Source organism: Sapajus apella, unplaced genomic scaffold, assembly GCF_009761245.1.
Source record: "Sapajus apella isolate SASKATOON/1434 unplaced genomic scaffold, GSC_monkey_1.0 scaffold72, whole genome shotgun sequence".
NCBI classification, from domain to species: domain Eukaryota; kingdom Metazoa; phylum Chordata; class Mammalia; order Primates; family Cebidae; genus Sapajus; species Sapajus apella.
In genome coordinates, this window is record NW_022437012.1 from 2183081 (window position 1) to 2206706 (window position 23626).

At 44.6% G+C, this 23626-nt stretch overlaps 2 protein-coding genes across 5 annotated transcripts in view; one reads left to right on the forward strand and one right to left on the reverse strand.

Moving 5' to 3' along the window:
* Positions 1–4290: 4290 nt before the first annotated feature.
* DBI (diazepam binding inhibitor, acyl-CoA binding protein) lies at positions 4291–9935 on the reverse strand. Of its 2 annotated transcripts, none has more exons than XM_032250648.1 (4): positions 9760–9935; positions 8520–8637; positions 6007–6069; positions 4291–4591 (listed from the first exon to the last, which is right to left on the reverse strand). In XM_032250648.1, exons 1-4 carry the CDS (start codon positions 9766–9768, stop codon positions 4518–4520), a joined length of 264 nt encoding a protein of 87 aa, XP_032106539.1. In that variant the 5' UTR covers positions 9769–9935; the 3' UTR covers positions 4291–4517. The 2 variants fall into 2 exon arrangements, with proteins under 2 accessions (XP_032106539.1, XP_032106538.1); XM_032250647.1 differs by lacking the exon at positions 9760–9935 and adding an exon at positions 9358–9734.
* A 9-nt stretch (positions 9936–9944) lies between these two features.
* Positions 9945–23626, forward strand: part of CUNH2orf76 (chromosome unknown C2orf76 homolog) — a 63726-nt gene continuing 50044 nt past the window's right edge. Inside the window, exon 1 of one of the 3 annotated variants that reach the window (XM_032250646.1) lies at positions 9945–10030. The gene's annotated coding sequence lies outside the window, so the exon portion shown is untranslated. Of the gene's footprint in view, positions 10031–19015; positions 19078–23626 lie in introns of those variants that run through there. The other 2 variants (XM_032250642.1, XM_032250645.1) reach the window with 2 other exon arrangements.

Genomic DNA, 23626 nt, shown 5'->3' on the forward strand with positions numbered 1-23626 from the left:
CAAAGGTCTCTAAATTCCTTAGCTCAAATAGTTTACATTGCTAAATATTTAACTAAAACCAAGATTACATTGGCTCATTTAATAGAACTTATAGATAAGCCAATTTTATAACCTTGCCTTTTGGCTTGGTTTTTGGCTCTTGGTTTTAAGGTTAATGAGTGCCTGCCCACCTCCATTCTCATTTGGCCTAGAACATTTAATTGGCATAAGTCTTTGGGCTGTAAGTTCCCTGGCAATAGGAGTTCCACCAAGGAACAGAATGGGCGTGGGGCTGCCAGCTACACCATCCCGGCAATAATATGGGACAAAATAAAAATTTGGCCATTTATGCTGCCTCTGGCAAATCCCAGACAAAATGGGGAAATGAGAAATAATTGTGTTAGGCACTTCTTAGTGTTGTTATAAAGAAACACCTGTGACTGGGTAATTTATAAATAAAAGAAGTTTAATTGGCTCATGGTTCTGTAGGCTGTACAGGAAGCATGGAGCTGGCATCCACTCCTGGTGAGGCCTCAGGAAGCTTCCAATGATGGAAGGCAGCAAACATGTCACATATGAGAGCAGGAGCAAGAGAGTGAGGAGGGGGACATCCCAGACTTTTAAAAAACTAGATCTCAAGTGAGCTAACTGAGTGAGAGCTCACTCAACCCCAAGGGGGATGGTGCTAAGCCATCCATGGGGGATCTGCCCCCCTGATCCAGTACCTCCCACCAGGTCCCACCTTCCACACTGGGACTCACAGTTCAACATGAGATTTGCAGGGGACAAACATTCAAGCCATATCAATAATAAAATCCAAGCTCCCCAACCAAATGAAAAGATCCCCTTTTGACCAAGGGGACTCAGAGAAGCCTTGGAAGCTGAGTTGCTGGGCATGATGGGAGGAGCGTTCGGACACACCTCATTACACAGTCTCACTGGCTAACTACCATTAGGCCGTCTTCCCTAAGGGCTAAACAGAAAGCAGCCCTTTCCAAAGACTCCACACTGATAATGTAGATTGCCAGCTTATCTTCCCAGGTACAAAACAAAGACAAAATGAAATTAATTGTTCCTTCACCCCTCCCTGAGACATCTGCTTCCTCTATTCTCTTTTTCTTCAAATTTTATTTTAGTAAAATGTAGAGTTAGTGGGCACTGTCTGAGGTCTCACAGGTATGTAACCATTCCCCTCACTGCCAGCCGCCACCAACCCCTTTAGGGAAATTATATAAAACCTTCTGAGAGCTTCTTTGGAAAAAGAAAAACAGCCACAGATCTGTCTATGTGGCTTGTGAGTTTTTCCCAGGCACGCCCTCAAAGCTGGCTTAATAAACCTTGATTGATGGGGACACCTGCCTCAGTCACTCATTTTGGTTATCAACAACTACATAAAAAAGAAAATATTTGCAGTTTAGACTATTACTTAGCAAGGATACTTACTGAAAACCATAAAATAAGAAAACTATAGACCAATGATTCCTAGTCTTCCAAAGGTTGAGTTGTACCTGAGGCAGTGGGTTGTTGCCAATAAACGGGTGGATTCTCTGCATGGCAGGGGAGGAGGGGGCCTCCTGTGGCACTTCTGTCGTGCTGTGGTTTACAGCTTTCAGGCAAGAATGAGCCTTCATCATCTTTAAACCCTAGGGTCCAGCACAGGACTTCCTTTATTTTGGGGTTTATTCTTAGCCATCTCAAGTCCGTTTTAAAGAGAGATTGAGTGTGATCACAAAATAAACAGGAGAAAACACATTCTGATCTTCCCTGCCAAGACCAGCTCGGCCATGGAGACCTCAACCCAGGTGGCGCTGAAGGAATTAAGAAACAGATACAGAGACAGAATTCAAAAGGTAGGCTCAGGGGGCTGACAGCCTTCCCAGCTGAAAGCCTAGAGTAGATTCTGACCCATGTATTTATTCTTTACTTTCCAGTGATCTGTTTAACAAGCGGATGCTCCATGTTCTTTCATTGGTTAAAGGTAAACTAACCAGGCAGCTAGTGTATGTTCACCACAGGTTAAAGATAAACTAGAAAGCATTCTTTACAAGGGAACAATGGAGGCAGAGTCACATGTCCTGTGTTTAAGGAACTAGTTCTTCTGGTGTGAGACATATACATATTGTTTACTGTTTTAGAACACCTTGAGGGTTTTTTCTGCTTTGGGGGGCTTGGTTTACCTTGCCGTCACTCTCAGCAAACAATAATATATTTCATCACACACGTCAGAATTTGCTCTCAGCACTTCTCTTTCCATGGGAGCTGCAAAGGGCACAGGCCTTGTCTTGCCCTGACCCAGACCCCAAAGGCACAACTGTGCAAAAGCCACTCCCACTGGTGATGTCTCTTGGTTCATTCTCAACTTCAAATACCTATAATTTAATTTTAAGCACCCTTAATCATGTGGATACTTCAACTACCCCCTCAACACTTCCCAGCCCATGTCTGGTTCTGATCAAGCCAGCCAGCCCTGGGGGCTTTCTCTTTCTCCTTCTGTGACTTTCAATGGACACATGACCTTCTGCTCAGAGCCAGCTTATTGCTGAAGAATAAGAGGCTTACAGAGATGACATTTCTTGTCCCATGTCTACTTAATTTGGGCAGCAACTGAGTGAAAGCCCCCAACTTGTAACTCAGCGGCCTTTCCATGTTCCCTTGTCTGGCTCCTGATCCTCAGTCCTGTTTCCAGACTTATGAATCTTGGAATATTTGTTTGGGGAGGACATCCTTAGATAACCCACACTTACTTGCATGGTTGACCCCCACATTGCTGAAACCCTGTTAAGATAAGGAGCAGCACTGCACCGCCAGGCCAGGCCGGCCTGCCGGGGAGAGCTTTGGGCCATGAATCAGCTGCTGTTTGGTAGGCACTGCACTAAGCACTGACCCATTTTGTCAGCACTGTGAGGTGCAGATTCTACCCATTTTCCAGATGAAGGAACTGTGGCTCAAAAGGACACATGATTCAGCAGTGAGATACTTAAGCAGGATTCACAAGTCAGCGTGTCAGCAAAGCCAGATGCCAGCTAAGATGGACCAGAGGTGCTGTGGGCTCTTCAGGCAGGTGACGCTTGGTGATACCCCCACTGCCAAGCTCATTTGTCTCCAAGTGACACCCTGTGAGGCAGCCCTGGGTAGTACAAGGGCTCCTGTGACAGCCACAGGAGTAGGTGTAGCCCTAGGCTACTGGTGCTCTCAGAGCTGCACAAACACTACTTTCTAAGAAACCAGTACAACTACTTTCTAGTGAGAAGGGAGGGCATCTCCCAAAAACTGGCTATGTCCCAGCCATCTGAGTGGCTAAAAAAGTCTCTCTGATCTGTGCCTCACTCCAGCTTTAGAAGTGGGACCTCCTTGTCTAAGCCGCTCTTCCAAAATGAACTGCACAGTCAAGGGACGGATGTCACACTAGCAGCTTATGCTAGCTCAGAGGGACAGAAGCCACTCATTACAACACAGCAGAGATGCAGGCTAAGTGGCGGCCAGGGGCCATGAGGCAGGCAGTCCTGTCCTCATTTTGTCCCCATGGTGGAGGGGACAAACAGGGCCTTCCTGGCCAGCGAGCCCTGGACTTGGATCCAGTTAAACCAATTCTGAGCCTTAATTTCATCACTCCAATAACGGGCACAGTAACACCCATTACACAATAATGAGGTACAATCGCTATTGCAAAGGACAGCGGGATTGTAAATTCAAGAGCTGGAGGGAAACATGTGGCAAGTTTTTTTCATTATCACTTTTCAACAACCTATGTTCTACGTTCTCCAGAGTCAAGCTCCAGCCTTTCTCCTCTGCAAGCTCCCAGGGTTCTGCTCTCCGCTATCTGTAGAGGACATCCCTTGCCCACTGACTGTTGCCCACACAGCTGTCTGTGGCTTCCGCTGGGACTCAGGGAACGCCTCCTGTCAGGTGCACACTCCATTCTTGATGGGGGCTTCCAACCTGGCCTGTGCACTCTGGAATCAGGGACTGGCTGGACCTCAGACAAACTTCAAACACTGTAAGCCCTGCCTTGCATAGGGCCTGGGCCAGGAATGCCCCCGACAGAAGTACTTGCAGACTGAGGTCTCGGCCAGCCTGCCTCACCTTCCTCAGTGTGGCTGAACCGGGGAGGAGGAGAGAAAGGCTGCTTCTACCATCCTCTTCCTCCCCACAAAGGGCCAGCACACCCTGGGCCAGCGCTCAGGACAGGACTGCCTGCCTCATACTCTGCTAGATACGCAGCTGAAGCACTTCCAGAGGAGACCTTTAGAAAAAGGAAACAAGGCCGAGTTCAGACGGAGTAAATTATCTCAAGAACTCAGATCACTAAAATTCTTTAAATTAACAAATACACTTTTAATTGATCTCAGATAAAAACTACTCAAGGAAGGTCAGTGATTGTTTTAGTCCCTAACCTGTTAGAGCTGTATGGTGAGCAGCCTTGAGTAGCTGGGTTAACTGGTTATTTTCCCGAATTCCCACCAACCATGGTATTAGAAAAAACAAGGCATTGTCTCCATTTAGGATAAACACATGGCCTGGCAACCAAATCCAGTCTCTCACATCCCGTATTTTTTCTTTAGCTCTTCCACTTTGTTGATGTAAGCTTTCATGGCATCTTCCTTGGTAGTCCCTGTAAGGAATCAACAGGATTATCTGTCAGGGAGGCAGCGTGGTAGGAAACAAGCAGCCTTCAGAGCCCCAGGTAGCTCTGCTGGAACCCTCCTAGGCTCAGCTTCTCACTTAGAAAGTTGGGCTTCTACTAATTACATGTTGGAGGAGACAGTATCTGAAGTGAATGCTCCACAAGCCACTGTACTCAGAAAGCCTGGTGGGGCTGGCCAAGACCTGTCGCCCATCTGCTGGCCACCTGCATCCTCCACCTGTCCTGGGGGAACGGCCAGTGTGAGCCTCCCTCCAGACAGGCAGAAACTGTCACCATTTCCTGGTGACTTTACTGGTCCTACTAACTCTTGTGGCTGGCACTGGTTTGGCTTTTTCAGTGTCTCTGTGTTTGGGCTCCAATCTCCCAGGGCTGTTAAGCTGGCAGTGAAAAAGCAAAGCCAGGCGCCCTTTCTCCCCAGAGACAGGCTATGAGAAAAGTTTCAGGAACTCTGATCAAAAGTAGCTGCTTCTTGGAGGGGAATGAGACAAAGCTTTGTCTTCTTGCTGCAGTAGAAAGGACACTGAATGTATCCTCAGAGACAGTGACACACAGTTTCCTGGATTCTGTGGTAAAGGAGAGAGACCCCCTGAAACTCAGAGCTTGTTCTCAAGCACGGGAAGGTACGTGGGGCCTGAGGCTGGTATGGAAATGTCCCATGAAAATGGCCAGGCATTCCCTTCCCAGTTACTTGCAGATCCTAGGAGTGTGTTTATTGTATTGTGGCCCTTTCTGAATTCAAGGGTTTCTCATTTGTAGAAAGACAGAGGGCTTATTCAGAAACTAGCCAGCGGGAACACTAATGTTGCCAGGAGCTTTGGTGCCAACTTTTGGGTCTTGCTTCTGCAGGTGGCACGTGATTAAGCAGGAGCTTGGATACTTCTTGGCTGCTGGTGCTTAGCATATAATGGCTCCATTCACTGAGCCTACGATGCCAGCAGCTTGCCATGCATTAGCTCATTCCCTTCTTTTATGTACCCTTCTGGCTGGGAGGGAACTGCGGAGGGCCACGGGAGATAGGGGGTCATCACCTAGCCTATGGGGGACAGAGAGGGAGCTGTAGACAGGAAACCACCCCTTACTCTGAACACATCCGAAGCCCACGCCAACTACATCACTTCCCAACCTATTTTGTGACAGCCTGGTCCCCAGCCCCTCCTCTCTAGATGATACTCTTGCTCAGAGATGGTGCTTTTAGAAAAGGCATAAACAGTGTCAGGAGAAAAAGTAGGTGGCCCGGTTTTTTCCCATTCTGGCACAGGTCAGACTGGTTTCCTGCACGTGCTCCATTGACTTTCTTTTCTCTCCTCTTCCCTTACACTTCATAGTGAAGACTCTTTCATTACCGGGTCTCACAAATGTGGGAAACTGATTAGAATAATTACCTTTCAGCTCATTCCAGGCATCCCACTTGGCCTTGCCCTTGAAGTCCAACATCCCGGGCCGTTCTTAAACAAGAGAAGAAAAGACATTAGATCTGCTTCAAATTTGAACGGAGAACTTGATAGACCTTCTTGCCATGAATGCCATCTTCTATTACACCTATTCCTTCTAGACTCTGTCATGGGGTTAAACGGGGCTGGTGGTATGGGTTCTGCCTTAAGAAAACCAGACGTATGGCAATCCAAACTTAAATCTAGAGAAAATGGGAAGAACACTATTCTCATTATAAGATAGTCTTTGTCTTACAAGCGAAATGACTCCAAAATTTCTCCTTTTAAAAATTATACTTTAATTATAATTTTTTTAAAAAACATACATTCATAAAGCTACAGAGAAAAATACTATAAAATCTTACTGCTGTTAGCTGCCCAATTTCTCTCCCTAATCATTAATGTTATCAGGTATCCTTTCCTATAAACTGTTTATATCCTAGCCCCATTTTTCTACCAAATTGTTAGTCTACTTCCTGCTGATGTGTGGGCATTTTCACTGAGGGTAAGGTTTCTTTAAGTTATATGATGACTTTATGCTTCTATACCTGTTATCATCTGCAGTTAGGAAACACACTCACCATTTCCCTGTTGTCCTATTTCACTACCATGCCCAGCTCCAGAGCCAAAGGGAACAATCAAAGTCCACAGCCTGAGCACTGTGCCTGAGAAAATGTCCCCAGGCGCTTTCAGGAAAGTATTCCCAGGGACATCTGAAACAAACTGTACTTGCAGTCATCGTCAGAATCCTAGAGGAGCATCCCTGGACACTCTCTCCACAGCCCTGGGAATGGAAATGTGCATGTACATTTGCAATGTCCAATTCAGGAGCCACCTGCCACACTGAGGACCTCAAATGACTACTAAGCACCTGAAATGTGGCTCCTGTGAATGAAGACTAAACTTGATTTTATTTAACTATTTCTATTTTCAGTTAATTTTTTTTTTAGAGATAAGAGTCTTGCTCTATTGCCCAGGCTGGAGTGCAGTGGCACAATCTTGGCTCACCACAACCTCTGCCTCCCGGGTTCAAACGATTCTCTTATCTCAGCCTCCCGAGTAGCTGGGACTACAGGCACGTGCCACCACGCCCGGTTAATTTTTGTATTTTTAGTAGAGATGGGGTTACACTATGTTGGCCCCATTCACATAGGCTGGTCTCGAACTCAGGACCTTGTAATCCACCCACCTTGGCCTCCCAAAGTGCTGGGATTACAGGTGTGAGTCACTGAGCCCGGCCTCAGTTAAAATTTATATAGTCATATGTGGCTACTGGCTATTATGCTAAACTGTTATGTTTGCACTATCATGTTTTATAATCGTGTAATAGGGCTGTACAGTAAAGCCCTAGACAGCGCTGATGATACCTCTTTGATCAGGAAGTGATAGGTTCCCACGCCAGTCAACCTAGACTCATGTGAAAACTGGTAACTCTAGTATGGGCACAGGCCAGTCTCTGTGAAAATATCGTTTGTCCCAAAAGTATCTCAGCACCTCTGGCCTCACCTGCTTCACCTTTCCTTCCCCTCCCTGGGAGAATTTATAAACTCACCGTAAAACTCATCTTCTCCACAAGACCTTACTCAACTAAGTGTTCCGTGGGAGCCGCAGTGTTTGATTTGGCACTGCCTGTGATCCTTCGCTCTGCGTGCCATTTCTTGCTTCCAACTGGCTGACAGCCAGCCCACCTGCTCCATCTTCTACCCAGCTACTGTGGAAATGGGGACTGTGCTCACCTTCCTCCTGAACAGGGGCAGGGGAGACCTTGCTTCTGTGTTGCCATGACAACTCTGAGTCCTTGCACAGAATGCACTGTGCTGTTGCCTCAGTATCCACTGGTTTCAGGGACTCAGGGGCAGAATGAAACCTGCCCAAGGCAGGAAAGATGATGTTATTACAGATGTGACAGTCCAAAGCACAGCCTCAAACTCTGTGCCGAGATTTTGGGACAGGGAACAGGCATCGTCAGGAAGGTACAGACTTGTCAGTGAAATGCTCTAACCTGGCCCAGGTGTTTCTCTGCTCCTGACATCATGCTTGGCCAGGCTGCCAAGTACTCCAACTTTGATCCTGCCCATCTCGGGTAGAAGCTGAATGGCTCAACAATGCTACCACTGAGCTGAGAGCTTAGAGCAAGTCTTTTCCGAGCTGCACCCTTTGCTTCTTCCCTAGCAGAGAGGAGCTGCTGGTGATAACCAGCAAAACCCTTCTAAAACCAGGATTTCAATTCTGCTGCTGGAGACACTGAGATTCCCGAACATGGTCTTTTCCACCCCAGGAACCATCGGTGCTTCGGGATGGGAATTGAGTATCTTCGCTTCTTCAATCTGTGCAACCCCTTCCACCATCTTTCCATACCCACGTGCAGAGCAGAGCCTCAGGCAGTTTGAAAGTGAAGTTCCCAGGTACTTGTACCAGAGCCTGCTTTGATGAGCAGAGGCCCTTACAATCCCCGCTCCACATACCTGTATTTATGTCGCCCACAGTCGCTTGTTTGTAGTGGCCATAGATGAAAAGCATCTCATCATCTCCTGGCTTGGTCTTAAGGTTCTTAACTTCTTCTGCAGCTTTCTCAAACTCAGCCTAAATGGCAGGGAGAGGAGAGGACTGAGAGCCTCCTCTGGGTGTGAGAGGGCAGGAGTCCTGCTGTGGCCTGAACAGAGCCCAGCTACAGGGATGGAGAGTTGGGAAAGGCTGCACCCTCCCTGCAATGCAGACCCTGAAGTGTGTCTGCCCCGCCCTGCCCCAAAAGGGCAGCTAGAAAGATTCAGCAACATAAACAGGGGAAGCCCGTCCAGTTCACTCATTCAATCGAAAACCATATATCCAGCGCTCTCACTAACGCAGGCATCTGGTCTGGAAATACAGGGGTAAAGAAGGCGGGCTAACCCTTTGCCCGCAGTGGGTGTCCACTCCGCGCGAGGAGCAGAGCGGCCAACTGCCCACTGGGCCAGGCACTATGGAGTGGTCGGGGTTCCAGAGAAGCCACGGCTTGGGGATAGAGGTGGCACAGCATGTTCGAAACAGCTGAAAGGGGACAGGGCACGAGTGCCACGGTGTCAGCGCCGGAGCCCGCTGGTCCCCTCCCCTCCCTTGGGGTCCGGGCGTTCAACGCCGACCTCTGTCTCCGTGCCCGGATTAGGAAAGGCAGGCGGGAGGAGCCAGAGGTCGCCCCACAAAGCTTGGTGCCAGACAAGGGTCTACACTAGAGGGAAGGAAGGCGAAGAGGACCCTGGGTCACCTCTCCCCGGGCGGCGACTCCCGTCCCGCCCGCGGAGCACCCCGCCCTGTACTTCCCCTGACCTCCAAGCTCCCGGCCATGGCCTACGCGCTCCCCCACTCTGCCGCGACGCTCTGGCTGGTGCTTCGGGAAGGGGACTGAGTCTCCTCGCTCCTCCAATCCGTGCAACCCCTTCCCCAATCTTTCTATCAAGCACCCTCGCCTCCCACTCCTCTCCCACTACACCGCGAAGTCCACTCCACGGGCAACTTTCCAGCAGTGGCGGGGTGGGCAGCAGATTTAGAAATCCCCAAACGGAAAGTCCCGCTCACAAGGTTCTGTCCAACGAATCAGGGCTAGGCAAGGGTCCAGGAGGAACGGTGGGGCACGGAAGGAAAGAGCCCGAGAGTTCCGGCTGTCGGGTGAGCCCCCGGCAGGGCGCCCGCCCGCTGCACCTTCGGAGCCCAGCTGTGCACGCGCTGTACCTGAGACATCCTGGCCGGCTTGCAAGAACTCCACAGAGCCCGCGGAAAAGGCGAGGAGTAGGAAGCGATCGCACAGTCTGAGCTGGCAGGCGCCTTCAGAGGCGCGGTCTACTAGTCCCAACTCTGCTCGGGCGAGGACCGAGAAGCCAATCAGAAGCCAGCTCTGCGCTAGGGGCGTGCCCAGCCCCCGCCGCGGCGCCAGCCCCGCCCGAACCCACGTGGGCCTGCTCGCGCATGCGCTGAGAGGAGCCGAAGGGGACGCCGGGAGCAGGTGGGGACCGCGGAAGTAGGGCGTTTAGTCCAGAGGTCCAGAGTTGGTCGAGAGTTGTGTTCAGTCCTGGGCCGCTGTGGGGACGGCACGCGGGGGAAGGGGAGGGGACGGAGATCGAAGAGCGGAGATCCTTATATTTCTTTTCTTTCCTTAAATCTCTTGCCTGGCAGGAAGAGGCCGGAAGTTACATCTTTGGAAAAGTAAACTCTCAGACCTGGGGATGGCAGGCGGGACCCGCTCCTCTCTTGGGGTCCTCTAGAGGAGACCCCCTGGGATGGTCCCTGGTGACATGCGTGATGGTGGAAAGCTGGACTGGTCTCCAGAAAGGCGAAGCCGAGGCCTCTTCCTCGGAACTTCTGGCAAGTTCTTTGACTTGCCTGTGGCCTTAGTTTTCAGTCCTGTATTGCACGTTTATGTTTGTGGTGCATTTCTCCATCTAGTGCGTTAAAGGCAGGGACAGTATCTTATTTGTCTTGATGTAACAAACTTGGATGGGACCAGGTGCTCAGCAAATATTTGTTAAATGAATGGCTGTTTATTGAACTGTTGGGTGTCTTGCACTGTTCTAGACTTTGGGAGACAGCAGTGAACAAAACATTGAATCCCTGCAATCTTGCAACTTAAAGTAGGGACGGTAGTTTATACAGTAAGTTAAATATAGAGTTATTTAGGGGCTTAGAGAGTTGGAAGTTTATAGTTTTAAATAGGGGAAGGGGAGTATTGAGGGAAGGTGACATTTGAGAAAGTTCCTCAAGGAGGGGAGGGAGGATTCCAAGCTGAGAACAAGTGTAAAGGCGTGGGCAGGGAACCAGGGGAAGAGAAGAAAGATGAGGCTGGATAGTTCTGGAGGTGGCAGGCTGGCTAGGTGATGCAGAAGTTGGCCATCACAGGGACTTTGACTGCCATTCTGAGTGAGATGGGAAATTGTAAGAGGTTTTGATCAGAGGATGAGGAGACTGAGGGGAATGCCTTTGCAAGATTGTTGCAGAGGCTAATCTCCATGGGAACAGAAAGGAGCAGCACAGGTGTATGGAAGTGTTTTAGGATCGATGCTTAAGCTAAAGGAAGACTTCTCTGGCAGTGGTTACAAAGGAACTGGGTGAAGAGAGGGAAACTGTGGAAAATTATCTGGAGATCATTAAAAAAGCAAAATCATACCTCTCTAATTCCTAATTTGTGGCAAGAGGGCTGGACTACAAATCTCTGCCTTCCCTATACCTCCCCCGCCACCCACAACAGGGAAGGTAGAAGCTTTCAGACTTGCTAACTTAATGTAGGACAGGTTTTATGGAATGTTTGGGAAGAAATGAAGATGCAGTAGGGAACAAATCTAGAATTTTCAGTCTAAGAATAATTTTGTTTGAGAAAGGAAAACCAAACAAATTAACAAAAATCGTGGCGTTAAATATGGGGAAAGTACACTGAAGTGTAAGAAATGCAAGTTTCTTTGAAAATCACAATTCAGAGGGGCTTTTTCCATTTAAGTCCTGGATTTGATTTTGATCTGCTTGGTCCTTACAGCTTCCTTGATGGAAACTCAGATTATTGCTTGTGTGGGCAGATTTGCAGTCAAATACATCTCCTAGTCAGCAGGTTTTAAGTTAGGGTATTGCCGAGGTTATATACCTTAATAATGCAATTATCTATCGCTTCTCAAAGATCAGTTGCTTTACCTTAGTTTTTTAGTGTTTAGTTTTAAAATTGTGTATGTGTTTGTGATAGGATCTCACTCTTACCTAAGCTGGAGTTCAGTGGCACACTCTTAGCTCTCTGCAGCCTTGAACTCCAGGCCTCAAGTGATCCTCCCACCTCAGCCTCCCGTGTAGCTGGAACTATGGGCACAACCACCATGCTTGGATAATTTTCTTATTTTTGTTTTTTGTAGAGTGGAGTCTTGCTGTGTTGTTGGTCTTGATCTCCTGGGCTCAAGTGATCCTTCCACCTTGGGCTCCCAATGTGCTGGGAGTACAGGTGTAAGCCACTGCGCCTGGCCTTGCTTGAGTATTGCTTTTCATAATTCTGAGAGTGCAAGATCCTTACTCTGTTTATGTCCTGGTTAGCAACCGTAACATGTTGTAATTATTTTATTTACAATTATTTTAATTTACTTTTCTACTGTCTAACCCCCTGCCCCTACCTCCCACCAAACAGTCACTGCTGTATTTTCAAGTGCCTGGCACTTCTTAGGCACTCAACAAATAGTTGTTGAATGAATAAAGTGTTTTTCTCTCTATGAAGATGTATTCCCATCTGATCTAACTGTGAACTTGGAAACCATCTAAATTTGTTAGAACTGAATGTAAAATTATTGGCTTGAGTAAAGTAGATGAACTCTGGTACAAGAACCATGTAATCTCTTTGTGCCACTCCCAGCTTTAGAAGGAGAGCACCTGGAGATGAGAAACCTGACCAGCCAACTTGTCAGCCATATCGACCCTGCCAATCGAGAGAGGCCATTGTCATTGTTATAGTTTGCCTTCACATCTGGGGATACCACTTATTTATTTATTTATTTATTATTTTTATCATAGGTAATGCTCTTGTCTACGGTCTCAGCATAAAGCCAGATGGCCAAGATCTCTCTTTCTCTCTCTCTGTCTCTCTCTCTCTCTCCCCCCCCACTTTCTCTCTTCCTCTCTCCCCTCCCTGCCACCTCTCCCTCTCCCTCTCTCTCCCTCTCCCCACCTTTCTCCCCCTCCCTCTCTCTCTCCCCCCTCCCTCTACTCCCTTTCTCTCTCCCTCCCTCCCTCCCTCTCTATCTATTTATCTATCTATCTGTCTATTTTTTTTGAGATGGAGTATCTTGCTGTGTTGCAGTGGCACGATCTTGGCTCACTGCAACCTCCGCCTCCTGAGTTCAAGCAGCTCTCCTGCCTCAGCCTCCCACGTAGCTGGCATTTGAGACATGCACCACAAAGCCTGGCTAATTTTTTGTATTTTTATTAGAGTTGGGGTTTCACCGTGTTGGCCAGGATGATCTCTATCTCCTCACCTCATGAACCGCCCACTTCTGCCTCCTAAAGTGCTAGGATTACAGGCATGAGCCACCATGGCTGGCCCGATCTATCTGTTTTTTTGAGACAGAATCTCACTCTGTTATCCAGGCTGGAGTGGAGTGGCACGATCATGGCCCACTGCAGCCTTGATTTCCTGGGCTCAGTTGATTGCTCCCACCTCAGCCTCCCCAATAGCTGGTACTACAGGTGCATGCCACTATGCCTGGCTAATTTTTTTGTATTTTTTGAGGAGGTAGGTTTTTGCATGTTGTCCAGGTTGGGCTTGAACTCCTGGGCTCAAGTGATCCCCCTGCTTCGACCTCCTACGGTGCTGGGATTACAGAACTGAGGTGTTGTGCCTGGCCCTGGCAAGATATATTAATAAGTGAAAGCAGTTCTTGCTCAGTGGGTAAGAATAATACTTTAATATTAAGTTTCTTAGTATAAATGAAACCTCTATTTTCTAAAAGCAACCTGATCATCAGAAAATGAACTACAATTACAGGAGAGCTTCCTAGTTGCTCTAGTAACTAGAGTTACTAGATGGCAAGGGTTAGCGCATCCACAAATAACAAATTACATTTATTCTGTATTTTCTTTCCAGTTGCTTGGAATGTGACTCCTGTGGCAAGACTCCAGCAAAGCTGGAAGAGACTAGTTTTAAAGGGAAGAAGGCACTTTGGAAATGCTTCTGGATAGGATTGGGGAGGTATGGGTGGAGTGGAGTTGAGGGCTTTGCGAAGGCTGAGGGAGGTGAGAGTTGGTGTGTGTGTGGGGCGTGGGCTAAGAATGAAGCCTGGCTTTCCTTATAACTGTGGTGAGAGGAGGCCTGGCAGCTGGAGGTGTTAGCAAGCCCTTTGCCATTCTTATCCTCTCCTTCCTCTGGGTGTTCATCTTCAGAGGAATTGCAGCAAAGTGGACACGAGAGAAGAGTGAATGTGTGTGGCATGCACACGTGTACCATTTTCTTCTTCGTCGTCTTTCTACCTGGCCAACTTGGACTGGGGGTGGCTAGGGCTGAGGTGGTTAGCACATGCACATGTTCACGTTTGTACCATTTTCTTCTTCCTCGTCTTTCTACCTGGCCAACTTGGACTGGGGGTGGCTAGGGCTGAGGTGGTTAGCACATGTGCATGTTCACATTTGTACCATTTTCTTCTTCCTCGTCTTTCTGCCTGGCCAACTTGGGCTGGGGTTGGTTAGGGCTGAGGTGGTTAGCGCATGTGCATGTTCACATGTGTACCATTTTCTTCCTCCTTTCTGTCAGGCCTGCTTGGGCTGGGGGTGGTTAGGGTTGAGGTGAGATGCAGAGAAGGTTTGGGAGTGGAAGATTCTGATAGGGAAGTGTCCTAGGCTGGCTGGGAGTAAGAAAGGGAGGACTTCCTTTACAAATGCTTCTCCATGAGTTGATTGTACACTGGTCAGGTGCTGCCTGCACTCTGTTTAGAAGCATTCATGATTATGGGCAGAAATAATGAAAATATATTGAGTTCAGTACTGAGTTCTTGTTCAACTTCATACTTTAATAAAAATGTGCTAGTATATATATTCCCTTCTAAATCTACATTGTCTTCTACATCTTTGCCTGTTTCTCTGGCTCCTAGCTATGCATGACAGACATCTGGAAAATGCTTCAAAACTAGGTTGTTAGAGATGAATTTTCTTAGTAAAATATTCTGCCTGTCAACAAGAAAATTAGAAATGCAGCTGACCCTTGAACAACACAGGGGTTAGAGGCACTGACCCTCTACGCAGTCCAAAATCTGTGTGTAACTTTTGACTACCTAAAACTTAACTATTAATAGCCTACTGTTGACTAGAAGTCTTACTGGTAACAAACAGTTGATTAGCACATATTTTATATGTCATATACTGTATTTTTAAAAGTAAACTAGAAAAGAATGTTGCTAAGAAAATCACAAGGAAGGGAAAATTATTTACTGTTCATTAGTTGGAAGTAGATCATCATAAAGGCCTTCATACATGTCATTTTCACATTGAGTAGGCTGAGGAGGAAGGGAAGGGGTTGATCTTCCTCAGGGATGCCAGAGGTGGAAAAAAATATAGGTTGAACCCCTGTTGTTCAAAAGGACACTATTAAAATCTGGTGACAAGGCTGCAGTGAGGTATAATCCTGCACTACACTCCAGCCTAGGCAACAGGGAGAGACTCTGCCTCAAAGCAAAAAGACCTGGTGACACACTTTGGCTAATAATTCCTTTGAAGGGCAATGTTGTTTAAAAAAAACATTAATTTGAGCTAACTCTAGATTGATGTGCAGTTATAAAAAATACAGTAGTCCCTCCTTACCCTCAGAGGCTAAGTTCTAAGACTCCCCTCAATGGAGGCCTGAACCCTATATATATGCTTTTTTCTATATGGTTGTCTGTCAATATCTGTGGATGATCTCCTGTGGATGCCACAAATCCATGGATGTGCAAGTCCCTTATATAAAATGATGTAGTATTTGTATGCAATTTATATACATTCTCCTGTACACTTTAAATAATCTCTAGGTTACTTATAATACCAGTTACAATGTAAATGCTGCATAAATAGTCGTGCTACTGTATTTTACGATTTGTGTTTTTTTAAGTGTATTTGTATTTTTCTATTGTTTTCTTCCTTGGACATTTTCACCTGAGGTTGGTTGAATCTGCAAAGGCAGAACCCACAGATATGTAGGGCTAACTGTACATACACATCTATAATAAAAGAGAGTGACAAAATAATAATAAAATTGAACAATTAGCACAATACATTGTATTAAAATTTGATTGTTTACTTCTGGAATTTTTCATTTAGTATTTTTGGACAGTGGTTGACCCTGGGCAAACCATTTAAAGTGGAATTGCAAGTGAGGACTGCTGTAGTCCAGAGAGATCTCTTGTACCCCTTATCTAGTTTCTCTCAGTGACAACATCTTGCAAAACCATATAGAATACATAACGCAGTCCATACATTGACATTGATACATGTCAGTAAGATAATATTTCCATCATCAGAGATTCCCCATATTGCCTTGCAGCCACAACCACTTCCTTCCTACCTCCTCCTTAGCCCCTGGCAACCACATATTTCTTCTCTATTTCTGTAATTTTATCATTTCAAAAATGTTATATCATCAAATCGTGTGGTATATAGCCTTTTTGGATTTTTTTTTTTCACTCAGAATAATTCTCTAGTGATTCATCTAGGTTGTTGAATGAATGATAGTTTTGTTCTGTTTTATGGCTGAGTACTATTCCATCATATGGATGAAAGAGTTTAACCATTCACCCTTTGAAGGACATCTCTATTGTTGCCACTTTTTGTCTATTAAGAATAAAGTTGCTGCCAATCACTTGTCTACAAGCAGACCTCAGACATATTGCAGGTTTGGTCACAATTTTTTGTTTTTCCACTATGTATAAAAATTGTGTTTATACTATACATATAGTCTGTTATAAAGGGTGCAGTAGCACTATGTCAAACAAATGTATTTTTTTTTTTTTTAAGACAGAGTTTTGCTCTTGTTGCCCAGGCTGGAGTGGAATGGCACAACCTTGGCTCACTGCAACCTCTGCCTCCCAGGTTCAAGCGATTCTCCTGTCTCAGCCTCCCAAGTAGCTGGGATTACAGGAATGTGCCACCACACCTGGCTAATTTTATATTTTTTGTAGAGAGGGAGTTTCACCATGTTGGCCAGGCTGGTCTTGAACTCCTGACCTCAGGTGATCCACCTGCCTCGGCCTCCCAAAGTGCTGGGATTACAGGTGTGAACTACTACACCTGGCCTCAAATGTACATATCTTAATGAAAAATACTTGATTGCTAAAAAAAATGCTAACTATTATATGGCTTCAGCGAGTTATGATCCTTTTGCTGGTTGAGGGTCTTGCCTCAACGTTGATGGCTGCTGACATCAGCGTGGTGGTTGCTGAAGTCTGGAGTGGCTGTAGCAATTCCTTAAAATAAGCCAACAACACAACAAGTTTGTTGTGTTGATTGACTCTTCCTTTCAAGAAAGACTTCTCTGTAACATGAATGCTGTTTGATAGCATTTTATTCACAGAAGAACTTTCAACATTGGAGTCAGTTCTCTCAAACCCTGCTGCTGCTTTACAAGTTTATGCAATATTCTAAATCCTTTGTTGTCATTTCAACACTGCGCTCCAGCCTAGGCGACAGGGAGAACGTTTTCACCAGGAGTAGATTCTGCCTCAAGAAACTGCTTTCTTTGCTTGTCCATTAGAAGCAACTCCTAATCTGCTGGTATTTCATTATGAGATTGCAGCAATTCAGTCCTATCTTAAGGCCTCACTTCTAATTCTAGTTGTCTTGCTGTTTCTACCATATCTGCTGTTATTTCCTCCACTGAAGTCTTGAACTCCTCAAAGTCAACCATGAGCATTGTAGTCAAGTTCTTCCAAAGTCCTGTTAATGTTGCTATTTTGACCTCCTCCCATAAATCATGAATATTCTTAACAGCCTCTAGAATGGTGGATCCTTTCCAGAAGGTTTTTGCGTTATTTTGCCCATCTCCATCTGAGGAATCACTATCTATGATAGCTATAGTCTTACACAATGTATTTCTTAAATAATAAGACATGAAAGTTGAAATTACTTCTTGATCCATGGGCTTCAGAATGCATATTGTGGTAGCAGGCATGAAAACATGAATTTCCTTGTACATGTACATCAGAATGCTTGGGTGGTCAGGTGCATTGTTAATGAGCAGTAGTATTTTGCAAGGAATCTTTTTTTTTTTTTTCCTGAGCATTAGGTCTCAACAGTGGGCTTAAGATATTTAATAAATGATGCTATGAACAGATGCACTGTCATGCAGGCTTTGTTTTCCATTTTACAGCACAGGCAGAGTAGATTTAACATAATTCTTAAGGGCCCTAAGATTGTCGGAATGATCATTGAGCATTGGCTTCAACTGAAAGTCACCAGCTGCATTAACCCTTAACAACAGTTAGCCTGTCCTTTGAAGCTTTAAAACCAGGCATTGACTTCTCCCTACTATGCAGATCCTAGATGGCATCATCTTCCAATATAAGGCTGTTTTGTCTGCATTGAAAATCTGCCAGCTTCGTCCGTCATTGCTAGATCTTCAGGATAACTTGCCATAGCTGCAGCATCAGCTCTCGGGGCTTCATTTTGTACTTTTTGTTATGGAGACTGCTTCTTTCCTTAAACATCATGAGCCAACCTCTGCTAGCTTCACTTTTCTTCCGTAGCTTTCTCACCTCTCTTAGCTTTCAGAGAATTGAAGTGTTAGGGCCTTTCTCTGGATAGGCTTTGGCTTAAGGAAATGTGGGTGGTTTGATCTATCCAGAGCACTCAGACTTTCTCCATATTAGTGAAAGGCTGTTTTTTTTTTTTTTTTTTTTTTTTTTTTAAGATAGAGTCTTGCTCTGTCATTGAGGCTGGAGTTCAGTGGAGCAGTCTCCGCTCACTGCAACCTCCACCTCCTGGGCTCAAGTGATTCTCCTGCCTCAGCCTCCCAAATAGCTGGGATTACAGGTGCGTGCCATGACTCCTGCCGAATTTTAATCATTTGTGTATTCAATGTAATAACATTTTAATTTCCTCAAGAACTTTGCCTTTGTATTCGCAACTTGGCTAACTGGTGCAAGGGGCCTAGCATTCAACCTATCTTTTTTTTTTTTTTTCCATTTAACCTATCTTGGCTTTTGACATGCCTTCCTAACTAAGCTTAATCATTTCTAAATTTTGACTTAAAATGAGAGACTAACAACTATTCCTGTGACTAACAACTCTTTCTGTCCCTTGAACACTTAGAGGCCTTTGCAGTGTTATTAATTGGCCTAATTTCAATATTGTTGTGCGTGTCTTGTTAGATTTACACCTAAATACTTGTTTTTGAGTGACTGCAAATGTTACTGTATTTTTCTTTTTTTTTTCTTTTTTTTTTTTTTTTGACAGAGGCTTGCTCTGTTGCTAGGCCGGAGTGCAATGGTGTGATCTCAGCTCACTGCAACTGCCACCTCCTGGGTTCAAGTGATTATCCTGCCTCAGCCTCCTGAGTAGCTGGGATTACAGGTATGTGCTGCCACACCCAGTTAATTTTTGTATTTTTAGTAGAGACGGGGGTTTAAACATGTTGGCCAGGTTGGTCTTGAACTCTTGACCTTGCGATTCCCCTGCCCTGGCCTCGTTATTGTATTTTTAATTGTGTAAATGTATTCATTGCTACTATATAGAAATATAGTTGGTTTTGTATGTTTATTTTATATCCTGTGACTTTGCCAAATTCATTAATTCTGGATTTTTTTTTGAGAATTCTTGGGATTTTTCTGTGTAGATAATTATGTCATCTGCAAATAGGGACAGTTTTATTTCTTCCCTTCTCATTACTCTGCCTTTTATTTCCTTTTCTTGCCTTATTTCACTGGCTAGAACTTCCAGCAGCATATTGAATAAGAGTGGTGAGAAGGACTATCTTTCCTTGTTCCTGATCTTAAGGGGAAAGCATTCAGTCTTTAATCATGAAGTCTAATGTTAGCTCTAGTTTTGTTTTGTTTTTTTTTTTTTTTCAATCAAGTTGAGATGTTCCCCTCTATTCCTGTTTTTCTGAGAGTCCTTATCGAGAATGGATGTTGAGTCTCCTTTGAATTTTGTTAGATACCTTTTCTGTATCCCTTGATATGATTATGTGATTTTTCTTCTTTAACTTGTTAATATGGTGGATTACATTGATTGATTTTCAAAAATTAAACTAACCTTGCTTTTCTTGAAAAACCTCCACTTGGTCATGGTGTATATTTTTATGTATTGCCAAATCCTATTTGTTAATGTCTTACTAAGGATTTTCATGTTTATAAGGGATATTGGTCTGTCATTGTCTTTTTTTAATAATGGCTTTGTCTGGCTTTGTTATTATGGAAAAATACTAGCTTCAAAAACTGAATTAGGAAATGTTCCTTCCTTTTCCGTTTTCTGAAAGAGGTTGTGTACAATTGATGTTAATTCTCCATTAAATGTTTTGTAGAGTTCACTATTGAAACCTTTAGGCCTGAAGATTTATTTTCTTTTCTCCTTCCTCTCTTCCTTCCTTTCTTTTTTCCAGGAACTCCATCAAGTTCTCATGGAGATTTCTTTCTTGGGAGTTCTTAAATTATGAATTTAACTTCTTTAATGGTTATAGGGCTATTTGTATTGTCTATTTCATATTGGTGAGTGGTGGTAGTTTGTGTGGAGTTAGAGACCAGCGTAGCCAACATGGTGAAACCCCATCTCTACGAAAAATACTAAAATCAGCTGGGCGTGGTGGCAGCACTGTAACCCAGCTCTTCAGGAGGCTGAGGCAGGAGAATCGCTTGGACCCAGGAGACAGTGTATCTATAATGATACCCTCTGTTTCATTCCCGATACTTGTGCCTTCTTTTCTTTCTTTTTTTTTTTTTTTTTTTTCTAGCTGGTCTTGCTCAAGATTTTTCTGTATTGAAAACATCTTTTCAAAGAACCAGCTCTTTTTTTCATGGACTTTCTATTGGTTTTCTGTTTTCAATTTTATTGATTTCCATTCATTATTATTTCTTTCCTCCTGCTTGCTTTGTGTTTGTTTTGCTTTTGATTTTCTAGGTTCTTTAGGTGGGAGCTTAGATTATTGACTTGAGACTTTTTCTCATTTAATGCATGTAATGCTATACATTTTCCTCTTCACAGTGCTTTAACTGTGTCCCATTTTCATTCAGTTCAGTGTATTTTTAGTTCCTTTTTATTTTTTTTGAGACAGAGTCTCACTCTGTCACTTAGGCTGGAATGCAGCGATCTCGGTTCACTGCAACCTCTGTCTCCTGGGTCCAAGCGATTCCCCTGCCTCAGCCTCCTGAGTAGCTGGGATTACAGTGCTGCAACCACGCCCAGCTGATTTTAGTATTTTTAGTAGAGATGGGGTTTCACCATGTTGGCTAGGCTGGTCTCTAACTCCTGACGTCAAGTGATTCGCCTGCTTCCGCCTCCCAAAGTGCTGGGATGACAGGGTGAACCACCGAACCTGCCCTTAGTTTCCTTTGAGACTTCCTCTTTGGTCCAGGGCTTGTTCAGTAGTCCGTTGCTTAGTTTCCAAGTGTTTGAAGCCTTTCCTGATTTGATTCCACGGTGGTCAGAGAACACACTGTTTAATTTCACTACTTTAAACTTGTCATGGTTTTTTCCAAATCAAGCAGGATACGGATGTCTTGACATATATTTTGTGGATACTTGAAAGGAATGTGCATTTTGCAGTCATGAGTGGGGTGTTCTATAAATGTCCATCACATCCTGTTGGGTGGATGGTGTTGTAGAGCAGTAGGCCTCAACCTTTTTGACACCAGGGACTGGTTTCATGGAAAACAAGTTTTTCATGGATGGGGTGGTAGGGGGGATGGTTTTGGGATGAAACTGCCCCACCTCGGATCATCAGCCATTATATTTTCATAAGGAGCATGTAACCTAGATGTCATGTATGCCCAGTTCACAATAGGGTTCGCTCCTATGAGAATCTAATGCCACCACTGAGAGGAGGCGTTTATACCATTCCTCCTGCCTCTAGGTCCCACAGCAGGAGTCAGAGTAGCTCAGGTGCTGCTGCAGGTGTAGTGGGTTTGTGTCTCAGCTGTAGAACCCCAGGTTTAGTTCAATCAAATTCTTTATAAAGGGCTGCAAGCAAACCTGCCCAGCCTTACCCTGGAGTGAGGTATCTTCATTTTACTGGACAGGCTGGTGGGAAATACTGTCTCTGATTTTTTAAGCTGTTTGCTATATGCATATCCTTGAAAGATAGTTCAGAATGAAAGCAGCCAGCTCCTCTGCTTATAAGACGTGCCAAAGTGTGAGAGATCCATGGAGAAATGTCTCCCAACCCACAGTACAAGGATTAACATTCTCGTGATTGCAAATCAAGAAAAATAGAATTTATACTCGGTATACCTTGTTTAAGAAAGAAAGTGTGTAAAATATTCTTTCCAAATGGTTACGCCTCCAACCCTTTGGAAAACTCAACTGTGCAGAATGGTTTATGGAGAGACTTGCATGTCTTGAGCAGAGAAAACACACTATGGTTTTGTGCATTTGCTCCAAATTGAAGATCATAATGGCAGGTCTGAGGAAGTGTAGGTGTTGATTTGTCAGTGGGTGGTGTATTGTAGATGTGAAAAGTAATCAAGGATGTATTTATTTGGAACTGATTATGGCCCTTTCTCAGGGAAGGTCAGCTGCTAATGTCATTATGCAGTAAAGCCATTACAGCATGGAGAAGCATGTGCCAGTCTGCAGATCAGCTAAAATTTACCTTGTACCTACTGTGTTACCTAAACCCCTAGAGGTGAAGGTGGAAGATTTTATTTTTTTAACCTATCTGAACAATGGCTGAGGTTGAAGACTTTGAAATCATTTATAAATGAATATGTTGAAAATATCTTTCTCCAAAGTTCTGTCAGTGAAAGATGATTCAACCAATTCTTCTGGAATAATGGTGCTTTCATTTGTATTATGCAGCTAAACCTAAAGAAAAGGCACGAAGGTTTCAAGTGTTATTTAACGCTCATATCGTCCTAGTTTATAAATGTAGGGTTTTTTTTCTTAAGTTTTTATGTTTTGAGATGGAGTCTCACGCAGTTTCCCAAGCTGGAGTGCAGTGGTGCAATCTTGGCTCACGGCAACCTCCAGTTCTTGGTTCAAGTGATTCTCATGTCTCAACCCTTAGAGTAGCTGGGATTACAGGAGTGTGCCACCACACCTAGCTAATTTTTTTTTCTGTATTTTTAATAGAAACGGGGTTTCATCATGTTGGCCAGACCTGTCTCAAACTTTTGACCTCAAGTGATCTGTCAGTTATTCGCCTGCTTCAGCCTCCCAAATTTGGTGCTGGGATTACAAGCGTGAGCCACCATGCCCTGCTATAAATGTAGTTTATAAATACTGAGTTTCATATTAAAAATATAAGTGCTTTTGAAAAAATGTAAAGCAGATTCTTTGACACGTATTTATACATATTTTGGGAGTACAATTTGATGTTTCAATTCATATATATGTTGTAGAATGAGCAAATCAGGGTACTTTGTGTGACCATTGCCTCATGCATTTTTCTCTTTGTGGTGAGGATATTTAAAAACTTCTAGCCATTTTGTAATGTACTGTTAACCATAGAACACCAGAACATATTATTTCTATTTAATTTCAGCTGTACCTTCAACCAGCATCTACCAATCCTCCTTCCACTCCTTCTCCAGTCTGTTGTAACAGGGAAATTTTGGGGGCTGGGCATGATGGCTCACGCCTGTAATCCTAGCACTTTGGGAGGTCAAGGCAGGTCAATCACCTGAGATCAAGAGTTCAAGACCAGCCTGGTCAACATGATGAAACTCAGCTCTACTGAAAATACAAATAATTGCCAGGCACGGCAGCATGCACCTATAGTCCCAGCTACTCAGGAGGTTGAGCAGGAGAATTGCTTGAATGCAGGAGGCAGAGGTTGGAGTGAGCTGAGATTGTGCCACTGCACTCCAGCCTGGGTGACAGAGCAAGAGTACAGCGAGACTCTCAAAAAAAAAAAATTAAAAAATAAAATTCTTGTTACCTTTTTTCTTTTTATTATAATGTCCAGCTC

Coding starts and splice junctions, on each gene's coding strand:
- DBI (XM_032250647.1), bottom strand. Junction 6,070..8,519: donor TGTGGGCGACATAAATACAG/GTATGTGGAGCG, acceptor CTCTTGTTTAAG/AACGGCCCGGGATGTTGGAC. Junction 4,592..6,006: donor TGCCTGGAATGAGCTGAAAG/GTAATTATTCTA, acceptor GATTCCTTACAG/GGACTACCAAGGAAGATGCC.